Below are 22,769 nucleotides of genomic sequence, written 5' to 3'. Positions count from 1 at the left end.
TTTTCTTACATGTGTTTGAAGACCTTTGTGAAGTCAGCTTTTAGTTTTTTTAGGAAACAAACTATGGTACATCCATATAACGGAATATTATTCAGCAACATAAAGAAATGAACTATCAAGCCACAAAAAAGGACATGAATGAACCTTAACAAGCATACCACGAAGCAACAGAAGACAGTCTGCTAAATAAATGTATGTGCTGTGTGATTCCAATTATATAACATTTTGGAAAAGGCAAAACCACAGAGATGTTAAACAGATCAGTGGTTTACCCCCAGATGCTGGGTATTAGTAAGAAGTTTAAATAGGGAAGCACAGGGAGAGTGAAACTATTCTGCATGATATTGTAATGGTAAACACAAGACAACAAGCATTTGTCAAAACCTAGAACTTTATAGCAAAAAAAATAAACCTTAAGTGTGTGCAAAAAAAATATTTTTTAATTCAAGAGGTCATTGATTATAGGTGGAATACAGAATGTGATGGAAGCATCTAGATATATCACCAATGCATGATGCAATCTCTCTGAGGCAGGTGGAGATATGAGGTGTTGACCTAAGTAACTCTGGAAATGTGGCAAAAATCTACAAAACTAAAGGCAAAAGAAACTGCACTCTGGTTGATAAAGTCGTTTCCTATAGGGCATCTGTTGACAATTCTGACACTGCTACATACACATATGCAGTGGAATTGAACCAGTAAGTACATGGATGAAGGGTGGTGATAGCCAGGTTTCTCCCTGTTGGGGTGGGAGGTAAAGATAAGCAAAGGGCAGAGGCTAGAATAATCCACCAATAATCTGATCAATAATGATCCACTGATCAGAGTTCAGACATTAGTATGAACCCACGATTAGCTTAAGTTACTTACAGATGGTTACATGCAGAAATTTTTATAGATATATGTGCGTATTTAGTTGCTCAACTGTGTCTGACTCTTTGCAACCCTTTGGACTGTAGTCTGCCAACCGACTCTGTCCGTGTGTGTATGTATATGTGAATATACATACAACATTCCTACCTGGAAAATTCCATGGACAGAGGAGCCTGGCAGGCTACAGTCCATGGGGCCACAAAGAGTCAGACACGACTGAACAAACATACATATATATATGTATACTATATATTATTACATATATTATATATTATTATATAAACATATATATAGTATTATATATATCTAGGTTAATATACACACATACATTTCCTTGCTCTGACAGCTAAGAGAGCAAAAAAGAAATAACAATCCAGTAGCAACAAACAAACCTAGTGCCAAGATCTTGGTTTCTAACACAGTTCTCCAGTAAAAGGAATCAGAGCTCCCTAGACGAATGGATGATATTAGGACAGGGGCAGGAAATAAATAAGATAATCATGGAGCATCTTACAGCAATAGAAAATAGAGAAAAGTTTTAAAACATTCCTACTGGGTTAAAAATGAGTGATAAAACAAGGTTAGGTGATTATAAAAATATTCTTGTGTTCTGCTATCTAAATGGTTTTCAAACACCTTTAAATTTCCTGGCCACTTTAAAGAACCCTAAATGGTAAATTGTATTTGATGAATTCTTCTTTTTTACAGAAAAGTAGGATGATGCAAAATTTCTTTCTGAGGAAACTGACTGCAATTAAATGTCAGCAAATAAATATATATTTGAAACCGAGAAAGTCATATTCAGTTTAGTGAACATTGTCTACTCACTGATGGAACAGTTCATGTTTATGGCTATTGTCTTCTAAGAATTTCTGTTTAAATTTATTTCCAGTCTCATTTCCTCTTTTAGTAAACTGATTAATAACAATAGCAATGTTGCTATGATTTCCTGTTTTATATTCTGCACATTTAAATGCATTGTTTTATTTTTTTAATGTTTTTTTAGAATCTTACTGTACCTATAGAAGTTTATATATATATATAAATTTAAATATTCTGATAAAAATATAATTTATATCTTCAATTTAAAAATAAAAAGGACAGGGGTCTTGTTTCTTTTCATCACTACTAAAAACAGAGTGAGGGAAATAATCTCACATTTCCTCACCATAAAACCTGGTAACCACTAAAAAAGTCACCTGAAAATGGTGGAATTTACTCTTGTGGTGTATGGATATACCAGGAACATACCGAATATCCTTATTAGTAATATACACAGTAATATAAAAATAAAAGCATTTTTTAAAAAAGTAGTTTCAAGATACTGGTCTTTCCTTCCAAACATTTTATACAAAGAATAGATGCAGAGAAAAGTAAACATATTAAATAATGTTCCATCAGAATTTTCAAACGAAACTTCAGAAGAGAATTGGTATGACCCATAACCAGTTTTGCATGATAGTCTTCAAAAGAAACCTCTGAAACAGTGAAAACTACTACCGTCCAGTCCCACGACATACGCTGTGGTTCACGACATCAACACACACACGTGGCCCGACACACAGAGGTGGCCACACACAGACCAGCCTTTTCTCGGGCCTCCTGGAGATCCCACTCACCCCTCACACTCCTTCCCCGAGGGTCATCTGTTCCAGATATTGCCTTTCACATAAGGCAATCTCTCCCAAGCAGACACACACACCAATTTCAAGTCTTTACTTCCTTCTCTTTCATATCCTGTCCCATGAGGTCAGAAAAATGTGCCTGTGTTTCATTTGTGAGTCACAAGGTAACCTTGATCACAACTGAAAAGCCACAAGGAGTATAAAAAACATACTTAGATCCAGGCACAAGGATGCGAAGAGTAAAAGTACATGAACAAATCAAGGTGAACCCTTCAAGTCCATGAAAAGGGCTGGCAGTGTTTGTCCCTTCTCAGTGGGCCTTATTTGTCCCCCAAGGAAGCTGATTCTTTCTAGCCTTTCTTTCAACAGGTCCTCAAAAAGAAAAAAAAAAAAAAAACAAGCTCTATGAGGGGCCTAAATTTTCACCTGTTTTCTTTACAGTTGTAATTTAAGAACTTAGGGATACGCTTGGCACCCAGGAGAAATTCACTAACTCCTTGTTGCATTAATTAACCAGAACGTTTGAGTCTTCAGCACTTCCCCACAGCTATCTTCAAGTCGGGTTATGATTTCCTCAAATTTCCAGGTTCAGTCATGACAACAGCTTAATTATGGAATGAATGGAAATATTCAAGAAGTACTTACCAAGTGTCAGACAGTGGTAATGTAGCTAAGAAAAACTCTAACTCTCTGTCCTCCTGAATAGAATATGATTCTGTTCTATAGATAAATGAGGTGTTGGCACCTTTCCCATACTGTGGTTTAAAAACATATGGTCCCACATTCATTCATTCAGTATCTACAACAAAGAGTGTCAACCAAATGCCAGAGGCATTGCACTAAGCATGTAAACCTTGTCAACCACCCTGGCAGAGAGAAAAATAGCCTAATTCAATACCAGACACACGCCCAATGAAAATACTTTCACATTTTAGAAAGTAGCATAAATGCCAACGTGACTATGTAGGACCAAGGAAATTGAAGTCCTATTTAAGATAAAATAGAACATATTTATGTTATAGATCTTGGGGGTTTGTAGGGTTTTATATTAAAAACAATAAATTTTTGCTATATATAAAATTGCTTGGATGCTGTGAGCTTAATACTTAAAACTTCAAGCAATGCTGAAAAAATTACTATAATAAGTGATAAGCTAGTTGAGAACACAAGTTTAATCCTTTGGCCATCAAACTACCCCAGCCTCAACCAAGCACAGAAACAGAATGCAAGAGTCAAGTCTCAGATATTGGCAATCAGGGTCAACTGCTCAGACCAAGGTAAATTTTTAGCAGAGTAATAACAAGTACCACATTGGCAAAATGGACTCGTTTAAATTTAATTCCTTTCCCCAGACCTTATTCATATTTCAGTAGAAAGGCTAATTAGCAACAATATACTCAAGAGGAAAAAAAAGGATGAGCATGGGGACAAATTAGAAGGGTCCTCTATGAATCACATACTTAATAACTGGCCTGTTTTTGAAAAATAGAGGTAACTATGATACAATAATTGTTTTTCAAATACTTTTTGCATTGCTTTTGATATCTTCAAACCTCAGTAAAAATGCTATGCTTTGACCTAGATCAGTAGGCTACAATTAACATCAGAAGAACTCTATTAGTAGAATAAAAGTTGATGAACTACTGTTGGAAGCAGAGAAATAAATCTTGTCAAAACAAAGCAAAGTTTCTGTCAATCTTTCAAAGAATGGTTTGGGGGAGCAAAGGAAGTATGCAAGGATTTCAGACACAGCAATGATGCAGCTGTAACTAATTTTCCCCAAGTTTCACATCCGGTCATATCAGACTGCAAAGATTCCTCTAATTCTGTTTGATGATTTTTTTAATATCTTGTTAAATCTGAATTTGATTTTTAAAATATTTGGCAGGGCCTCAAAACAGATCCACAGTGTTGTTTTCATTTAAGATTTTTCTAAAGCTATCCTCTCCCTGGATTCAACAACTCTCTCCTTAACTGTCGATAAACAAAGTTTTAATTTGGCAAGCATTTTGTGAGCACCTCCACTGATACTGGAGTCATGAAATAATTAGTGAGACTACTCTCAAATAGCTTACAATTTTTAGGAGGAAAGAGGAGCATGAAACCAGTAATTCGAGTCAAGAAAGGGGCTTCCAGCATCTCTCAGGAAGGGGTAAACTTTCTGAAAGAAAGGAAAGAGACAGCGTGCTAGGTACACTGGAACCCAGAAACCAAAGGCTCTAGGTATTTTCTTTGATCTATTAAATGAATTGATTTTACACTGCAAATGCAATTTTATAGATAGTGAAAATCCATTCTGAACTCATCAGAGCTAAGAACTCTTCATGTATGTCTCTAAATACCTCCTGTCGCTGTTTTTTAAAATAATATTCTGCAAGCCAAAAAAAGAAAAAGCCTGAAGTTTCTTTATCTCATGAGTAACCATGGAATGGTGTTCTATTCTTAGAGAAGAGACATTCATTTAAAGTCCACCAAAAAGTAGCTAGTGAATTAGATCAAATTGGGTGGCATGGGGTTTTGTTGCGTACTTGATGCTGCAAAGACACTTTCCAAGAGCCCAGTGGGGTAGGAAGCAGGCTATGAATCTCACAATGACATTCCTCCAGAGAGTTTCAAGCTGGAGGCTAAAAGCACCAGCCATTCATTTTTCCATCCTGAGACACATTCCTCACCCAGTTCAAAGGCCCAAGAAACAACAAGCCTGCACACTTTCTGAAGGTCATCCCTTGCAGGGACTTGTGAGGGACCAAGCCTGCAAGATATTTTTAAAGACCTAGTTTTAGGAATAGAACACTTTTTATCAGACTGTAGTTTCCTCTCCATAACCCTCTGCTTCACCTCCCCAGCTCCCCGCCTCCCCGCCTACACACACACACACACAGTAAAGTTTAGGCAAAAGGGAAAGTCTTAATTATAATCTCAATGACATCTAGGGTGCCCTACTAGTGGAAGTAAAGTATTTTCAGAAATTAAGTCATTACCCACTCTTTCAAAAAAAAATGCAATATTTATATTCCTTAACCTGAGGAATGGGATCAGGTTTGAAAGGAAGTTACTGTTTAACTGTGGTTTAAAGCATACACTGGAATTGGGCAAGGGGGAAAAACAGCAATCAAGGGAGGATTTGGGGGTTAGGTGGGAGTTGCCAAAAGTAGGTTATAGATACCCGGCTCAGCCAGACCCTCAAAACACTTTAAGGAAGTCCCTCCCCTTCCCCTACCATGACATACTTCCTACAGTGGCCCCATTTTGTTTTGTTCTGTAACCCTGGGATCATTTAAGGCATGGGGATTCTGGTAAAAGAAAAAAGTAAATGCTGACCTACCAGAAGATCTGGGGCAAAGAGCTACAACCCTGCCTTGGCCTTGAGGGGGATGTTGCCAACCCTTTGGGTTTGCTTTCCGATAATTAGCAACTCTTGTTACCCAGATCTGGACTTGTATTCAGGTGGGAAAACCTCTTTTAAGTCATTTAAAAGTCTTTGACCCTATTTTGGTCATGGCTCCCCAGCTCTCCCCACTCAAGTTTAAGTTCTCATCTGTTTCAGCTTCCGGGGTCCGTGGGGAGAGGGCAGTTTTGGTGAAGAGGTAGAAGAAGGATTGTTCAAGATGCCTCAAGACCCTCTGGGCTCTGGATGCCTTTCCAGGACCACAGTTCATTTCCAGTCCTATCTGAGCCATTTGGGGGCTATTAGAAAGTAAAATTCTCCAGTCTAGGAAAACACCATGAATATTTTTACCAACCACCAATGGCATTAAAAATATAGACAACAGCCTGGTATGAGAAACCCCAGTAGTCACGTTTTTTGTTCTTCTCAGAGGTGAACTTCTAGCTTTCACCCATCCAGCAAGAGGCATTAATTCTTTCAAACTTTCAGAACTATGAGACTTCGGTGTCCAGAAACTCTTCAGAAAGATCCTTAACCTTTATACTTAATCCTACTACACTATATTAAGAACTAGTTATTCATTCAGTCTTAGAGAGGTTAAGGGTTGGGTGTCAAATGGTCGAGTACTACTATGAAAGTGAACCAGGGAAGTAAAGAAAGCAATGAAATGATAGTATGTGAAAATTTAGATACCTTCCGCTTCTCCATCAATTAGGAGAAATGCTTCAAAGTTAGAAAAAGAGACCATTTCTTAACCAATGCTTTTCTTCCTTCCTGGGTTATGTGCTTATTTTAACTTGACGATTCAAAAGAGGCATGGAAAAGAGAGTACTTTTCTTTTTCCCTTTAACAGGAACAAAGCATTGAATCTACTATAAGAGGTATCTTATCTGCTGTGTTCTTTCGTTGCAGAAATGTGAGGTCTGAGCGTGTTCTTCTATGGAAGACTGAGTTGTTGGGCATGTAACCAACTTTCTATAACTAAGTTTCAAGATTTATGAGCAGCTCATCTCTGGAAAGACAAACAAAAAAACAATGTTGGTGGTGACCTCTGAGAAAACAAACTGGGATACAGGTGTGGGAGGAAGCCTAAATGGTCACTCTATACCTCTAAAAAATGTGTAAACCACTTGAAACATATAGCATGTTACATGATTGCCTATACCAAAACAGTAAAGAGAAAAAAAAAAAAGTTTGGATACAGCAAACTATCATAAAACTTGGTGGACTTTTTAAAAAAATGCTTTTTTAATATTTCTAGAAGAAACTACTGCAAGCTTAAAAATAAGTATGACTGCACTGCACACCATCAACAAAGAAAGAGAGAGAAAAGAGAAACGAAAAAATCTCAAAAGAGATTATACTTCCCACCAGAAGCAAGCTCAGGAACCAGAGATCAGAGGGTTAGAGGTTTTCACTACTAAAAATAAAAGCCACCTACCCAAAGGAAGGGGGGAAATGTCCTTGAATAATAGAGCTTCCAAGACCAAAAAAAAAGAGATTTCACTTTTTTTTTTTTTGCAGTTCTCATCCTCACCCCATGCTTCCTAACACTGACCAACCCATGACAAGTACTCACTAAACTTCTGCTCATTTAACACCTGGACCCCTCTCCTGGCTGCTTCACTTAGAGTAAACATAACTTTTTCATGCTTCTTGAAAATGTTATGTTTGCTATCGAAAGAGCCAAAATTGAACCATTCTTCCAAAGGAGAGTTGCAACAGCTTTATAAACTCTTTTAATATACTAGTGTTATGGTGAGGCAGGAAGTTGAGGTTAGAATGATTAAGAAAAGTACAAAACTTTAAGGCAGATGGACACCTGAAGAGTAGGGAAAAAATGCTAGTTTTCATGAATTACACCTTCTGAATATTCCTTGGTGGCTTCTTAATATTCCCTGGTGACTCAGACGGTAAAGAATCTGCCTGAAAAAAAAAAAAAGAATCCGCTTGCAATGCGGTAGACCTAGGTTCAGTCCCTCAGTTGGGAAGATCCCCTGGAGAAGGGCACAGCACCCACTCCAGTACTCTTGCCTGGAGAATCCCCATGGACAGAAAAGTCTGGCGGGCTTACAGTCCCTGGGTTCGCAAAGAGTCCAACATGACTGAGCAACTAAGCAACTAAGTGTGTGCACACACACCTCTAAATCTTGATTTCTACCCTTCCCCAGAACACTCCCCCCCACCCCCACCAAGTTCTACCAGAAGGAATTTGGTAGTTCTTGGATAAACTCTCTTCATTCCCATTTTCATCCCCATTTCCTTGTCTCCATCCCCACCCTCTTAGCAAAACAAGTGCTATCTGGAACGCAACAGGTGCTCAATGGTACTTATTGAGGCAAAGGGGGAAGGAAACGAAGAGGAAATTGTAGTTTAGGGTTTGTCTGGCCAAAGAAAATCACTGACATTGAGGAAGGGAGGTGGGTGGCCTCTACAGCTTTGGAAAGTTCTTCTGATTATTTCCACAATCCCTTGGACTCAAGGATAAGTGTGATTATTCCTCACATTCCATAGAGCCCATTCAATAATTTTAAAAAGAAAATGGAGATTATTTTATTGGCAAATACTGAATTATAGTTAAATACATAGTAATTGGGAAGATCCCCTGGAGAAGAAAATGGCAACCCACTCCAGTATTCTTGCCTGGGAAATCCCATGGACAGAAGAGCCTGGCAGGCTACAGTCTATGGGGTCGAAAAACAGTTGGACACGACTTAGCGGCTAAACAGCAACAAAAAATCAAAGTAATTACTGAATATTTCCGAGACCGTCAACTGCTCTATTTTTAGCAAATCTCTTTTTTTAAATGTTGCCAGTCTCATTTAGATCATAATCTTCCTGAAAGTAAGAATCATGACTGTGCAAAATATAATTTGTTTGCCACACTAGATATATTTGAAGGAAAACAACAAAAAGAATGCCTCTTTGATCATTTCAACAAACATAACACAACTATGAATTTCTCAAGATGAACTAATACTGCTCAGTTATATGACCTAAATATGTCAAGGACAATCAGAGAACTCACACTGAAGAATTTTTTGGTCAACAGAAAAAAAGAGGGGAGGGTAGTTTATCAAAGTCTTTTCCTTACTATAGTCTTTCCCTTACTACAACTTGAGTTATACAGACATCTTCTTCAGTCTGACCAATTATCATCAGATGCATGTGAATTTGCCTCTAACAGAGGTGATGCTGGACAGGGTGACACAGAATGGAAAACAAAAACAAAATCACAGAATGGCAAAGACCATGAATGCAACTCGGTTTACTCAATAGAATATTCAATCTAGGGTAATAAAATCACAAAAATCTCCTCTCTGATTGAAGATAAATACAATTAAAATTATACTCTGACCCATATTCAATTCCATGGCCATCATTAACAGAAATGCAGAAAGGGGGTTGAAAAAGCAAAGCAGCATTTTTAAAAGCTGTGTTATTCAAAGATCACTGACTCATTGAAGAAGCACAAATAACATTCAGCCAAACAAATCTGTTTTAACAGACTACAGTAGAGCCTGCAGCAAAACTATTAAAATGGAATATGTTCCTCTTCCCATAGATGACAGTACCTTATACTTATCTGCTCTATTCTCCCCCTATTCCCTTAAATTAAGAATGGGAGAAATACTACCATTTTCATAACAGAAGATAAGAATAGGGGGAAAAAAAAGATATACTAGTCTATCGTTTTAAAAAGATTTACAAATTATTTTTTGCCATATTTCACCATTGTTTGAAATGAGTATACTATGATACCATGCTAATATTAAAATGTAATTCTGTTCAAGTTCAAAATGATTACAACTTCTCAGCCTATTTCAATAACATTTTTAAGAGAACTTTTCAAGTTTGCCACATAGCTATAGATTTTCATGGTAATGAAATAATGTCAATTACATAATTATAAATGTGGTACAGTATCTATAATTTAAAATACAAGAAAAGTACTAGTATGACAAAAGTTACAGAATATTTAGTGTGAAACTGACTTCAAGTTAATCCACCAGAAGTAATTTTCCTTTAATACAATTTCCAGTAACTCTGTAACATGAGGAAATAATTGAGGAAATGGTTTTCTTTAAAACAAAGCAAAATAAAACCTTAAAATGGTGAAGCGTTCCATTATACTAAAACTACCAACCCACCAAAATAAAAGGAATCATTTATATACAATACAGCTAAGAAATAGATCTGATTATAGGAGGAAGACTGGAAAAGCATTAGGTCAATGAAGTTTTGAATGAAAGAGTCAATAGACTATTCTAATGATTTATGAAATCCACATGGATGTGCCCAAAGGCTAGGACCGTCTGAAAGCATTGGCAACTGGACAGGGAGGGTTACACTGGGTCAGCAAAGCACTGAACAGCTCAGATGACCAATCAAAAATCTGACGCACAAAAACTGCACAATGCTAACTTCCGCCAGCAAGAGAAGCTTTGAGTTTTTTCACACACCTAACAGAGGAAAAATAAAACTAAACAAAAAATTGTGCATGACTTCCTAGAGTTCTCAATTGGCCTCTCTGATTTGCTCTCCATTCATTCAAGCGGATATCTCACTGAAGCATTCTGATGGAACAACTGAGAAACATTATCCATAAACAGACCCCCAGCTCTATTTCAACAGAATAACGCCATGGACATGAATTGGTTAAAGCCTGACCTAAACTGTCAATAAGGAATCTTCCTACGATGCAGGAGATAAGGGTTGGATGCCTAGGTCAGGAAGATCCCTTCAAGAAGGAAATGGCAACCCACTCCAGTATTCTCGCCTGGAAAATCCCAAGGTCAGAGGAACCTGGCGGGCTACAGTCTTGGTGGTGGTGTAGTCAGTCCTTAAATCATGTCCAACTCTGTGACCCCATGGACTATAGCCCAGCAGGTTCCTCTGTCCATGGGATTTCCGAGGCAAGAATACTGGAGTGGGTTACCATTTCCTTCTCCAGGGGCTCTTCCCCACCCACGGATTGAACCTGGATCTCCTTATTGCAGGCAGATTCTTGACCAACTGAGCCACCAGAGGCTACAGTCTATGGGGTTGCGAAAAAGAGTGGGACAGGACTTAGTGAGTAAACAACAGCATATTGTCAGGTGGGGAGGGGTGCTTCCAACAGCTGACCTTAAAGTGAAGGAATCAGCAGGTAACTTACATCCTTCATTCAGTTCAGTCATGTCTGACTCATTGCGACCCCACGGACCGCAGCATACCAGGCTTCCCTGTCCATCACCAACTCCTGGAAGCTTGCTCAAACTCATGTCCATCGAGTCAGTGATGCCATCCAATCATCTCATCCTCTGTCATCCCCTTCTGCTCCTGCCCTCAATCTTTCCCAGCATCAGGGTCTTTTCAAATGAGTCAGTTCTCCACATCAGGTGGCCAAAGTATTGCAGCTTCAGCATCAGCCCTTCCAATGAATATTCAGGACTGATTTCCTTTAGGACTGACTAGTTTGATCTCCTTGCAGTCCAAGGAACTCTCAAGAGTCTTCTCCAACTTACATCCTTACATAAATTTTATTTTTAAAAGAGGATGGGGGAGAGGAGCCAAACTGAGTTTAGAGAAGGTTCCAAAAACTTAGACTGGTATAGTCAGAAAGGTTTGTCTTAAGGTCTGTTAAAACCTGAAAATGCTCCATCCAAATAAGAAAGGTTGAAATCAGTCCTGAATTAAATCACAAGAGTGATTCAGAAGGTAGAACGGGACAGAACATTCTAACGCACTTCATTCCAACCACAACAACAGCTTCTCCAGAAAGAATCCTCATTACAACTGACCCATTAAAGAATATCTGTCATTTTCTACAAAATATCGCTATGTTTAGAGCTGCAAAAGAGGTTAGAATAATTTAGTACAAAATTCTCAAGTTACTGAAAAGGAAATAGGTCCAGAGAAACTAAGCGACTTTCTCGAGGTCACCCAGCTTAGGAAGGACACAGGCTGTATTACAACCCAAGATCTCTGGTTCCCAGAAACTGTTTTTTCCATTCTATCATTCAAGATGGAGTTAAATTATTTTCCAGGAATTTTGATAAACAAACAACAACAACAAAAAAAAGAACAGGGAGAGGGGAGGGAAGTATTCCCTTTTGAATTCCAAGTCTCTTACTCTTAAGACAATTTTGGAGATAGTGTTTATTTGGGGGTGGAGGGGTGGGGGGCAATCAGATAAATGACTACAATATGTGAAATGTTTATGGATTTATTTTTAAAATAAAATGCTACCCAAACATTGGTAGAAATCATGAAATGCTCAAAGTTTTTTGGAACAGAAAAGCTTGCTCCCACCTGCTCAGACACAGTATTGGGGCACAGAATTACCCAGGGGGCACAGAATTACTTCCTTACATTTTCACCTGTGATGTTTCAATCAACATCTAAGGAAAAATGCTGCCTTTGGGGCTTATTCAGCGACTGCAACAGTGATTGCCGGCTGCTGAGAAAAACTTATTTGAGAGCCATGGAGAGAAGAAAATACTTCCATGGAATTTCTCTTTGTTACTTTCCCTCTTTACTGTAGAAAAGACAAATGTGAACAAATTTCCAATCTCATCTAGTTATACAGCGCACAAAAATTTGGTGATGTTGAGGGAGAGCAACACCAATTTAGCAAGCTTTCAAAATCAGTTCGTCCAGCCTGTCTGATGAGCTGTCACTAGAGCTGTCACTGGTGGGGGAATCGGTTTTTTAGAAGCAAGCCGCATTACCTCCAAGCTCAGTAAGGAACCCTATCCAAGCCCTTATAATGAATCTCCAGATTCTCACGACTGGCAAAGATATATCAGATGTTTTCATTTCACCGGGAACTCCCGAGGGCCTAGAATGGTCAGTTTTTGTTGAGCTTACCTAGCTTCGTGCTTTGCAAACTGCAAGCACTCAGTAAAGTATTAACTCCAAGGCAAATTCAAGCCAAATGTGTTTTCCGAATGATCCCCACACGGTGCCTGCCACAGCACTTGTATTTTCTACGCCAATGTTTTGTTTTGTTTTTCTCTCCTCCCTCCTAATAGTAAGAGAAGTAAATGTAAAACTCCTGAGCCAACCCAATCAGTTCTAAGCCACGTGCTGTAGCTTCCTGGGAAGGTGAAGGAACAGGAACGTGGCGTAGTAGTAAACCGTAGTAAAGAGAGGAGGGAAACAAAATGGGGCACGTCACATGGTCACGGCCTGGATTTTTCTCAATTAAATATAAGAGGAAGTGTGCGTTTCCGGCCTCTGTCAGTGGGCTGGTTGGACTTTCTCATTCTTAGGATTCTGGTCTGGATGCACACTAACAGGGCCGAGTGCACAACATCCTCCGGGAAGGGGGTGGAGGGGGCGTGTGTTTGGCTCGGTTCTCGCGGCCCCAGAGGGAAGGGGTGGCGGGAGAGGGGTAGGCCACAGCCCGGATGCCTGGCCCGCCGCCCACGCCGGACCCCGACCAAGGCCCCCCAGTCGACCCCCTTCACCCGAGGCCCCTCCCCACCGCTGCTGCAGCACAGCCTGCGCTCGCGCTGATTGGCTCTGGCGGGGGCCAATCAGCGCCCGGCTGCCCCGCCCACTCGGGGCCAGTCTCTGCCCCGCTCTGCCCAAAGGCTCGGCCGCCGCCGCCACCGCCCACCACGCGCCGCGCGCGGAATGGGGTCCGGCCGCCCCCGCGCCCTCGGGCGACCGGCGACGGACCGGGTGGGAGTCTGAGGGTAGCCTCCGCCTGGATACTAACCCCTCCAACCCCGGGCCAAAAGGGCTTGTAGGAGGGAGGGGGAGCCAAGTGCCAAATAAATAGAGAGGCATGCAAGAAGCAAAGGTGACCGTGGAGATGAGAAAGTGCCAGACAAAAAGGCCACACAGCGAGGTGACAGGAGGGAGGAACGGGGAAGGAGAGATGGGAGGCAGACTTGGAGGTAGGAGTCCTGGAAATCACAGCTAGGAAATGCAGTGGAAGGAAGAAAAATGGACTTTTTCCCCAAGGGGACAGAACAAAATGACCCCCCCCCCCAAAAAAAAAGGAACCTAAAATAGATGGCAGGAGTCTATGTCTTTGCCAAAGCCTGCTCTACCTGCCCAGCAGCAGTTTCCAAACAAAACAAACTTGTAAACGCTGGTTGAAGATAGCTGGCTGCTGTGCCCTTTCTGCCCTGCTTTCGGGGCTCTCCATTAACTCTGGGGAGAGTAGGCCACAAGTACTGCGAAATTCTGAAATGGAGCCAAAGAGAGAGAAAGAGAGAAAAAAAAAAACAGACAATGGCAGGAACATTAAAGAAGAGGTGGGAGACGAGGGGGATGGGAGAGGAGGGTACCGGGGAAAAAATCCAGCAGGTTAGAACCCAGAGGAGACATGGATGGACGAGAGAGGAGAAGGGAAACCGAAAAGGTGATCAGACAGAAGGTGAATCAAGGGCAACCAACACTCCCGGGCCCCTGCGCTGAATGCCTCGGAAACATTCTCCTGTAACAGACGGTGGAAACCAGTCAACAAGCCGAGGCGTTTAAAATGAGTTAAGAGAAAGAGCACACACACATCTCCAAGCCCCTCACTCCTTTTCCTGGTTTAGGTTTTACCTGAGAAATAAGAAAGACAGGCAAAGATAGCAACTGCTGAGAAGTTAGGATTTGGTGCCTCACTTAAAACACACACACACACACACCCTCACCTCTCTCCATTTACATCTTACAAATACACATTGTAGAATTTTTCTGGCATGGTGCTGTCCATTGCTGGTCTATTGCTGCTCCAGAATTATTAAGGAATGATTATTTGGTTGTTCCAGAATACTATATTTTCCCTCAGAAAGTTAAGACTAGAAGATTGTTTTGTTTGGGTTGGTTTGTTTTTAATGTATCCTCAATAAAAGGAGGATTTTATTTTAAAGCCGTTTTGAAAAATGAAAACTTTATTTGGTCAACTTCCTTCAAAGCAAAATATTATTTATTCTACTTTCAAAAACAAAAAACCCTGATCAAATTAAGAAAACAGGTGAGTTGTTTCTTAGCTTCTTCTTTCTTCTTTAAAACCAAAATCTTGGCTCTGCTGGAATTTTTTTTCCCCCTTTCTAATTCCCCATTCCTTTATAAATGAGAAACTTTGCAACACAAACAGCTAAAGTGCTAGAGGGATCCACATGTCCCAAAACATCATTTGAAACAACCAAAATTTTTACTGTTGATGCACACAATTAAACCTCTCTTGTAGAGAAGGAATCATGAAAATAAATCTAAATACTAATCAAATAAATGTTTTGCATAATATCCCCTAAAATCTTAGTTTGAATGTTTGTATGCCTGTACCTTGTTCCAGAAAACAGCAAATGATATGGGTCAAATATTAGAATCAATAGGAATAAGAACCCAAAATACACATGAATTTCTTATGGATGGGCACATATTAAGAAGAATAATGTAAAAGCACATTTTATGAAACATATATAAAAAGGTTATCACAAGATAATGTTTGTCAGAATAAAGTGTTTCCAAATGCTGGAAACGTCTACATTGCCAACTCATCACATTATTTGCAAACTATACTCCTCTCCTCTTCCCACAATTATGACCACCAGAAAAAAGGCTCAACAGAATGAAGGGCAGGCTAATTTCCTATTAGAAATGTTTTTCATTTTCAGTACAGCCTTAGCCACAGAAGACCCGAAGCCAACTTTCAACATTAATGAGGCATCCACTCTAGAACTTAAAAGGCAAACAGTAAATATCCTATAAAGGAAGAGGACAAGGTTTAGCCCTGACATTCAATGCAGATGAAAACCAAACTCTTCCATCTCCCTGTCTTAATATTTCTTTTCAATGTAAAAATGTTAAGCAATTTTACAGAAGATGTACAGTAGCCCCTATATGATCTATGTGGGGGTCTCTGAACAGGCCTTAGCAAGAACAGACAACTGTAAGGCTGACACGGTGGGATGAATTTTCATAACTCTTAACTCAATAATGGGTCCCAGATGCAGGCAGACTTCACTGTGTAAAAGCAGCCATGCCTGTGAGGTGATGGGTCCGTGTGTGGGTAATATTTCATAAATCTTCATTCAGAAACAAAATGTCACCAATAATTACTTTCTAAAGAGAGTCATAGACAGACAGCTATTTCTCTAAATCTGTAAGCCTAAAGCAAGCTCTTACTTCTGAATCTTTTTAGGGCAACAGGAATAAAAATTGATGCTTCCCACTGCTACTTATGTTGCCTTGGTATTGTGAAATCACAGAACTAAAGTACACAGGGCAACTTGATAAGATCACCCTTAAGAGTTCTGAGAAATTACCTTGAAATGAAGGGCTTAGCCCCTGGATTAACAAATATTTTTGTAGAACTGTCCCTTCTAGAGACTGACCTCAGTATATAGTCAAAAGAAAACTTCCAGAACTGGTATTAACAGGATATATGTCTTGGAAATACTAAAGTACTTCACTTGGGAAACTCAAGGGGAAAAGCTCTCTGGAGTGGCTGCTCCTATGGATTTATCTGACCGTCAGGCACATGTCCCCTCCTGTGCCCAGACCTCTCCCTCCCAGGAGTGCACTCCGTACAGAAGCAGAGGGAGGAGAGGGAGGGGCCCTGGGGCAGAGGCACAGAATTTGAGCACCAGGTTAAAAGCAGTTTTGTCTTCTGACTTTGTCACCATGAAACGCACCTGCTGTGATGTCCAGTTGAGCTACTGGAGGTCCTCTGGCTGCTTCTGGAAAGTGATGCTGGCATAGGCGCTTAGATCCTCGCTGGAGCGGCTGGTGGGGCCGCTCTGACTACTGCCCAGAGGCTGATGAGGGGCCGGGAGTGGAGGAGGCTGCGGTTGAGGTGGGCACTCTTGAGGGCGCTGTTTGAAGTCCTTGACCAAATCCAGGTCAATGTAGTTAAGACCATTCTCCAAACCCCCAGCGGCCCCGCACACTGGGGTCAGCTCCTTGGGGGCTCCCCCGAGCTCCCCAGGCCTCAGCCACACGTTCTCGAAGGAAGCAGAGCTGTGGCGTTTGACATCCTCGGCGCTGCTGCTGCTGCCACCAGCACTGCCCCCGACGGCAGCCCCGGCTCCGAAGGGCACCGTGTTGCCCACCCGGGTGGCACTGGGCGTCGAGGAGAAGGTCTCGGAGCTGTGCCGCCTCCTGCACCCTTGCGGGTCGGCACGGATCACTTTGGCACTCTGGTTGCGGTTGGGACTGAGGTTCACCCGCGTGAAGGCGCTCGGGCCCCCCAGCAGGGCCGAGCGGGCCGCCAGCTCCCCTGGACCCGGAGGGGCAGTGGAGGAAACAGAGGCCGTGGAGGATGAGGAGGGAGCGGCCGCGGTGGCCCCGGGCAGGCTGGCTTCCTCCACAACGACGCCCGTCCGCATGTCGGCGTAACTGATGGGCGCGACGGGTGAGGTGTCCACGTAGTTCTGCCGGGGACCGCCCATCTGCATGGTCATGTAGTCGCCTCGGCCGCTGGGCACCGCCCTGGTCGGCCTGCACACGCTAGCAGCTCCAGGGGGCGCCGGGCCCACCCTGCCCGGCTGAACCCCCACGCTCTCCTGCCAGGTGGCCCTCCGGCCCGGCCCCAGGTCCATGTTCATATACTCTTCTGCGCCTGTCTCCTCCTCTCTGGGAGCTGGCTGGAGCTGGGACGGACACCTGATGGAAGGCGAGCTGTGGGACGCCACCGGGCCCGATAAGTAGCCAGGCTGATCGCTCCCAAATTCAATATTCACATACTCCCCTGGGCTCTTGGGCTCCGGAGGGAGCAGCAAGGGGGGCGGCGGCTGCTGCTCTCGGGCCCGAGGTAAGGTGCTGGCCTTGGGATCCCCCAGAGACAGCCTCGTGGGCCGAGCCAGGCGGTTGTTGGTCTGGGCAGCTGTGTCCACCTTTCGAGGCAGATGGGCCTGCAGGACCTGATGATGGAGATGCGGGAGCCCCGGCTCCGGCCGAGCCCCACAGTATCCCCCGCCCAGACTGTCGCTGCTGGTGGACGACGAGGAATCTTCTGCGGCCGCAGTGTAGAGGAGTCGACCGGAACTGGAGGAAAGGCGGAGGTGCTGGTGATGCCGGGGCTCCTCCAGCTCCCCAGGGCGCTGGGTGTGCTTAAAGGACCTTGGCAATGAGTAGTAGGAGAGGACAGGCTTGTGCTGGGGGTCCTCGGGGCCATAGTAGCAGTCGGAGGGGCTGCTGGTGTTGGAGTCCCCGACGGGCGACATGTTCATGTAGTCACCTGTACAAGACAAGAGTTTGCCACTACCGCTCTCCATCGGGAGTTTGGGGTGTGGCAGGGCATGAGAGTGGTGGGCCCCTACGCCGTTTGCCCAGAGTTTGCCATAGCTGCTCCCAGAAGGGGCAGCGCCGCTGCTGCTGCCGCCACTGCTGGGCCCACCTCCAATGTCAGGAGAGCAGCTGCCGCTTGGGGACATCATCATGTAGCCATTGGGGTCCACTCTCTGGGGATGGCGTCTGATGGGGTTGATGATCTGCTGCGGGGCAGACACGCTCTTGGGGCTCATGGGCATGTAGTCCCCACTGCCTTTCCGGCTGCCGGGCACCGGGGCCACCCCGGGGGACATGGGCATGTAGCCATCATCAGTGTGAAGGCTGGAGGTGTCTGGGCGGTGGTGGCCCCCACGCCGCTCCAAGGGGTGCATTTCCAGACCCTCCTCTGGGTAGGAGTGGGTGGGCACGAAGGCGGAGTGCCGGTAGCTGGGTACTCGGCCTCCACTGCCACCTCCTGGTGGGTAGGTGGGCATCATTTCGGTATATTCCTCAATGGAAGCCACAGAGGACTGAGACGGGGTTTTCTGGTGGGAAATGGTAGGCGAGGTGCCTGCAGAGTGAGTCCGCTTTCGGAACCGATTATCCAGATCTGCCACACCGGCTGCTTCTTCTCCTGGCAGGGCTGGGCTCGTGCCCAAGCCGGCAGCTGGCACGTAGCGGTGACCATTGCCACCCCGGGGCAAAATGTAGTGACCATTGGGGGCAGTGAGGGTGGAGGCCCCCTTGCCTCCCATGCAGATGTAGTTGCTTAGCTCCTCCTCACCCCGGGCAGGCGGGGTGTGGCCCAGGGAATCTGGGGTGACGCTGCGGAAAGAACTTCGGAAATCGCAGGGACTGGAGCCATACTCATCGGAGGAGATGAAGCCGCCATCACTGGGGGAACCAGACACAGAAGCACTAGACCGCCGCGGGAAGAGGCAGTCCGAGGTGGAGCCGTGGCCACTCGTGCTGCTGGACGACAGACTGACCGGGCTGGTGGCGGAAGGCGAGCAGCGAGAAGAAGGCATGGGGATGGAGCGGCTGTGGTTGAGAGGCGGGTGCAGCCGGGAGCTGCCTCGATGGCGGTGGGCGTGGGTCCTGTTGGTGCTAGGACTCACAGGACTGCCGTCCACAGAGGCGGGGCGAGACATGGTGCCTTCGCCATCACTGGAAGCACGCACGCGGAAGGAGCCCTGCTTCCCGCCCACCAAGCTGGCCGGGGAGGTGGCCGTGATGCTCTCGGTGCGCGAGCGGCGGGTCAGCCCCACCTGGCTGGGTGGAGGGTTGTTGAGGTGATGCCTCCGCAGCGGCACACTGATGGGGTTGGAGCAGTTGGAGGAAGACTGACTCTTGCTTCGAGGGCGGAACTCATCGCTCATGGCCCGCATGGCCTCCAAGATTGTCTCGTGCATGTTCTGGGCCACCACGGAGTCGTCCACCTGCATCCAGAACTCCCCCGGGCCCGTCACTGCGGAACGGCCCACTTCGATGAAGAAGAAGTTCTCTGAGTGGCCGCAGCGCCTGATGTTCATCAGCTGCAGCACCACGGCCGCCGCCTCCGAGTTCAGCTTCACGAAGCTGATGGTCTTGCTGGTCAGGCAGAGGCGGTAGATGCCAATCAGGTTCTTTGTCTGACCCAGGCCCTTGGGTTTCAGGATCACCTGCCAGACCTCCTTGAAGGCGGGTCCTGGGGGCACGTCCCCGTAGCTCAAGTCCTCCCCGGCCTCCCCGAGGCCGGAGCTGCCACTGCAGCTGCCCCCGCCGCCTCCAGCCCCAGGCGCCGCGGCCCCGTCGTGGTGGCCCTTGGCACGGTTGTGCAGCTGCAGGAGGGCCTGGTACCAGCTGTCCTGCTCGGCCTCGCTGTCTGCCGCGATGGCAAAGTGCTCGTCCCGCGTGTAGAGGGCCACCAGGTGCTTGTTCTTGGAGTCCGCCCGCTTGTTGATGTTGAAGCAGCTCTCCAGGGGGATCGAGCGTTTGGGGGCGCTCGACTTGTGCCGCCACTTCTTCTCGTTCTCGTAGTACTCGAGGCGCGCCGGGCCCCCAGCCTCGCTGGCCGCCCGCAGCACGAAGAATCGCTTGTGCATGCTCTTGGGTTTGCGCAGGTAGCCCACCTTGCGCACGTCCGAGAAGCCGTCCGTCTCCGGAGGGCTCGCCATGCTGCCGAGCAGAGGGAGGCGCCGAAAAACAACCGGGTGGGGGGCGGAGGCTCCTAGCCGCGGCCCCGCACATGCAAACAGGGCTGGAGGCGGCAGAAACCCCGACTCCGAAATCCACGCCGCCCTCTGCGCCGGGGAGGGGCGGTCGAGGGAGGACACAGCAGCTGCGCCAAGGAGATAGCCCCGACCCGAGTTTACTGGCGTTTCATGCCCTGGGGGGAAGGCAACGCGTCCGGCGCGAGTGCAGCCCGGATCCCCCGAGAGCCAAGTCTCCTCTCAGCCGCCGCGATCGGGAAGAAGCTAAGATGCATCTCTCGCCGCCGGGGCCAGAGTCCGGCGCTGGCAGGCGGCGGCCCGGGCGGGCGGGCGAGGTTGGGGGGGGGGGGGGGTCCTCGCCTGGCCCCTCCAGGCGCGCGCGCGCGCCTTCCCTCCGGAGTTCCTCTCTGGAAGTAGCGATTCCCGAGGCAAATTAAATATCCTTGGGCAGGGGGAGGCGAGCTGCCAAGTCCCAACGTTGCACGGGGTTCTCCCTCCTCCTCCTCCTTCGCCTCTTCCTCCGCCTCCTCCCACCCCCCGACCGTCCCCGCCGCCACCAGCCGCCCAAATACCAGCTCAATCGCGGAGACCGCGGCGCTGCGGCTGTTGCTGTTGCTGCCGCAGCCCGCGGACGCGTCCTCTGCAGCCCCCGATCGGGCCCATGTCGGCGGGCGGAGAAAGTGGCTTTTCCACGCGAAACGCGACTAGGCAGCCGGGGAAGCTGGGGGCGCGCCGAAGGGACAGGCTCATCCCTGCCCCTCGCTCCAGTCGGCCGGGGAGGAGGGGAGGGGATGAGGGCGGGAGGCGAAGGTGGGGGGGGGGGTCGGGGGTGCGGGGGGGAGAATGGGGAAGGAGTCGGGGGAAGACGCCTCTTCCCCGGGAGGCGCTGTCGCTACTTATCCCCTCCTCCCTCCTCCTCCTCCGAGAGTTGCCGAGAGCCCCAACCAAAACAAGCGGCGGCGTCTGGCTCTGCGCGCCGACCTCGCCGCCGTCTCACTCGGGAGGAGAAAAAAACACGTGACGGAGCCTCCGCGCTCCGCAGCCCGGCCGCCGCCGCCGCCGCCGCCGCCGGGAGGCTCCCGCCCGGGTCTCTACATTCCCGGCCGAGCCCGCCCCGCGCCCGCCCCTCTCCGCCCCCCGGCTGTGCCGCAGAGGCGCCGGCGCCCGGCCTCGGCACCACGCTCGGGCAGCGCCCCTACGCGGCCGGCCGCCCGGGCTCAGAGCCGGCCTCCTCGCGCGCCACCCAGGGCGCCCCAGGCCCGCAGGAATCCCCGCCGCGGGCGGGGGTGTTTGGGTGTCTCCCCGAAAGCACGAGGGGAGTCTGGGAAAACGGGGGAGGGGGGCGAACCCGGGAAGACGCAGGAGTGAGGGTGGGGGGCGACGGGGGGGCACTGCGGCTACTGGGCCCTGCGTGGGAGGGCCCGGGTAGGGGGGGACTCGAGAGCTGGGCTGGATCTTACCTAACAGGTAAGAGCAGCCCCTCCGGAGAGTGTTTCTTCCCTCCCTGGAAATCTAAAAGCTGGATTTCAGTTTCAGTGTGATAGGCCATGGTGAGATCTGTATTTTCGTGAGGTTTTACTACAGGACTTCTGGGCCAGCCTTTCACCTTGGAATCCCCGAATTTGCTGCAGTGAAGTACCACGACAGAACAGAGGGACGCCCAAGGGCAACGACTGGGGGAGGGAAGGAGGAGGTTATGGTCACTCCCAAACTAGAAGAGGGAGCCCGGGGAAGTGTCGTGTGTCCGGAGTGGTGGGGTTAGCTACTGATCCATTAGGGAGAGAATGTAAATATCACAGCTTCTCCCCACCCCATCCCACTCCCGTCTCATCCTAGCGAGCGGTCGGGGAGTCACACCTTGGGAGTGAAGGCTTGGGGAGAAATGAGACTCCCCTTATCACATTCCGAAACCTATTTGTGATTAAAAAAAAAAAATGTTAGGGACCTACAGAGGGTTCGTAAGGCCAAAACCCTACTGGGTAAACATTGGCCGAAGTGTCTGTTTCACACACAGCTTCCACACCCATCGAATCACCCCATAAAATTTTTACCCTTGACTACAAGGATAATCGGGAGAAAACAAGGACGGTGCCAGCTGAGCTGTACAGGAAAATGCGTGTTTCGTGGGCAGCAGAGGTCAGCAGCTTGGGTCTACCTGCGGAGACTCTTAGGCTGTTAGCTTGCGGTATCAATCACCACAAGCAAACGCTCCCCAAAGTTTCTTGTTTGTTAAGGTGATCTATAGATCATTAAGGACCCTTTAAAAAATGACTCCTCGTCTGTTTGACGTTATCTTATTTTACCACCCCAGTCCTGACCCGTTTGGGGGGTCTCCACCACCCCCTCCGCGTAGGAGACCCTCCCCAGTCGCCAGCTCTCAAGCACTGCCCGATGCTCGCGGCAGTGGAGGCGCTGGGCATGCGCTGGGCAGGACCCGCTGGGCTGCGGAGGAGCCAGCCTGGGCCTAATACCGGGCTGAGGGGCGGGGAG

At 46.8% G+C, this 22,769-nt stretch overlaps 1 protein-coding gene across 1 annotated transcript in view; it reads right to left on the bottom strand.

Annotated features, from left to right (window-relative positions):
* The window catches only part of IRS1 (insulin receptor substrate 1), a 59,688-nt gene extending 38,608 nt beyond the window's left edge, over positions 1–21,080 (bottom strand). Inside the window, exon 1 of the mRNA XM_065930449.1 lies at positions 16,512–21,080. Within this exon, the coding sequence (XP_065786521.1) occupies positions 16,533–20,243 (3,711 nt within the window). The 5' untranslated portion in view covers positions 20,244–21,080 and the 3' untranslated portion in view covers positions 16,512–16,532. The remainder of the gene's footprint in view (positions 1–16,511) is intronic.
* Positions 21,081–22,769: the final 1,689 nt, after the last annotated feature.

Source organism: Muntiacus reevesi, chromosome 3 (genome assembly GCF_963930625.1).
Source record: "Muntiacus reevesi chromosome 3, mMunRee1.1, whole genome shotgun sequence".
Lineage (NCBI taxonomy): Eukaryota > Metazoa > Chordata > Mammalia > Artiodactyla > Cervidae > Muntiacus > Muntiacus reevesi.
This window is presented reverse-complemented; position numbering and strand designations above follow the sequence as displayed.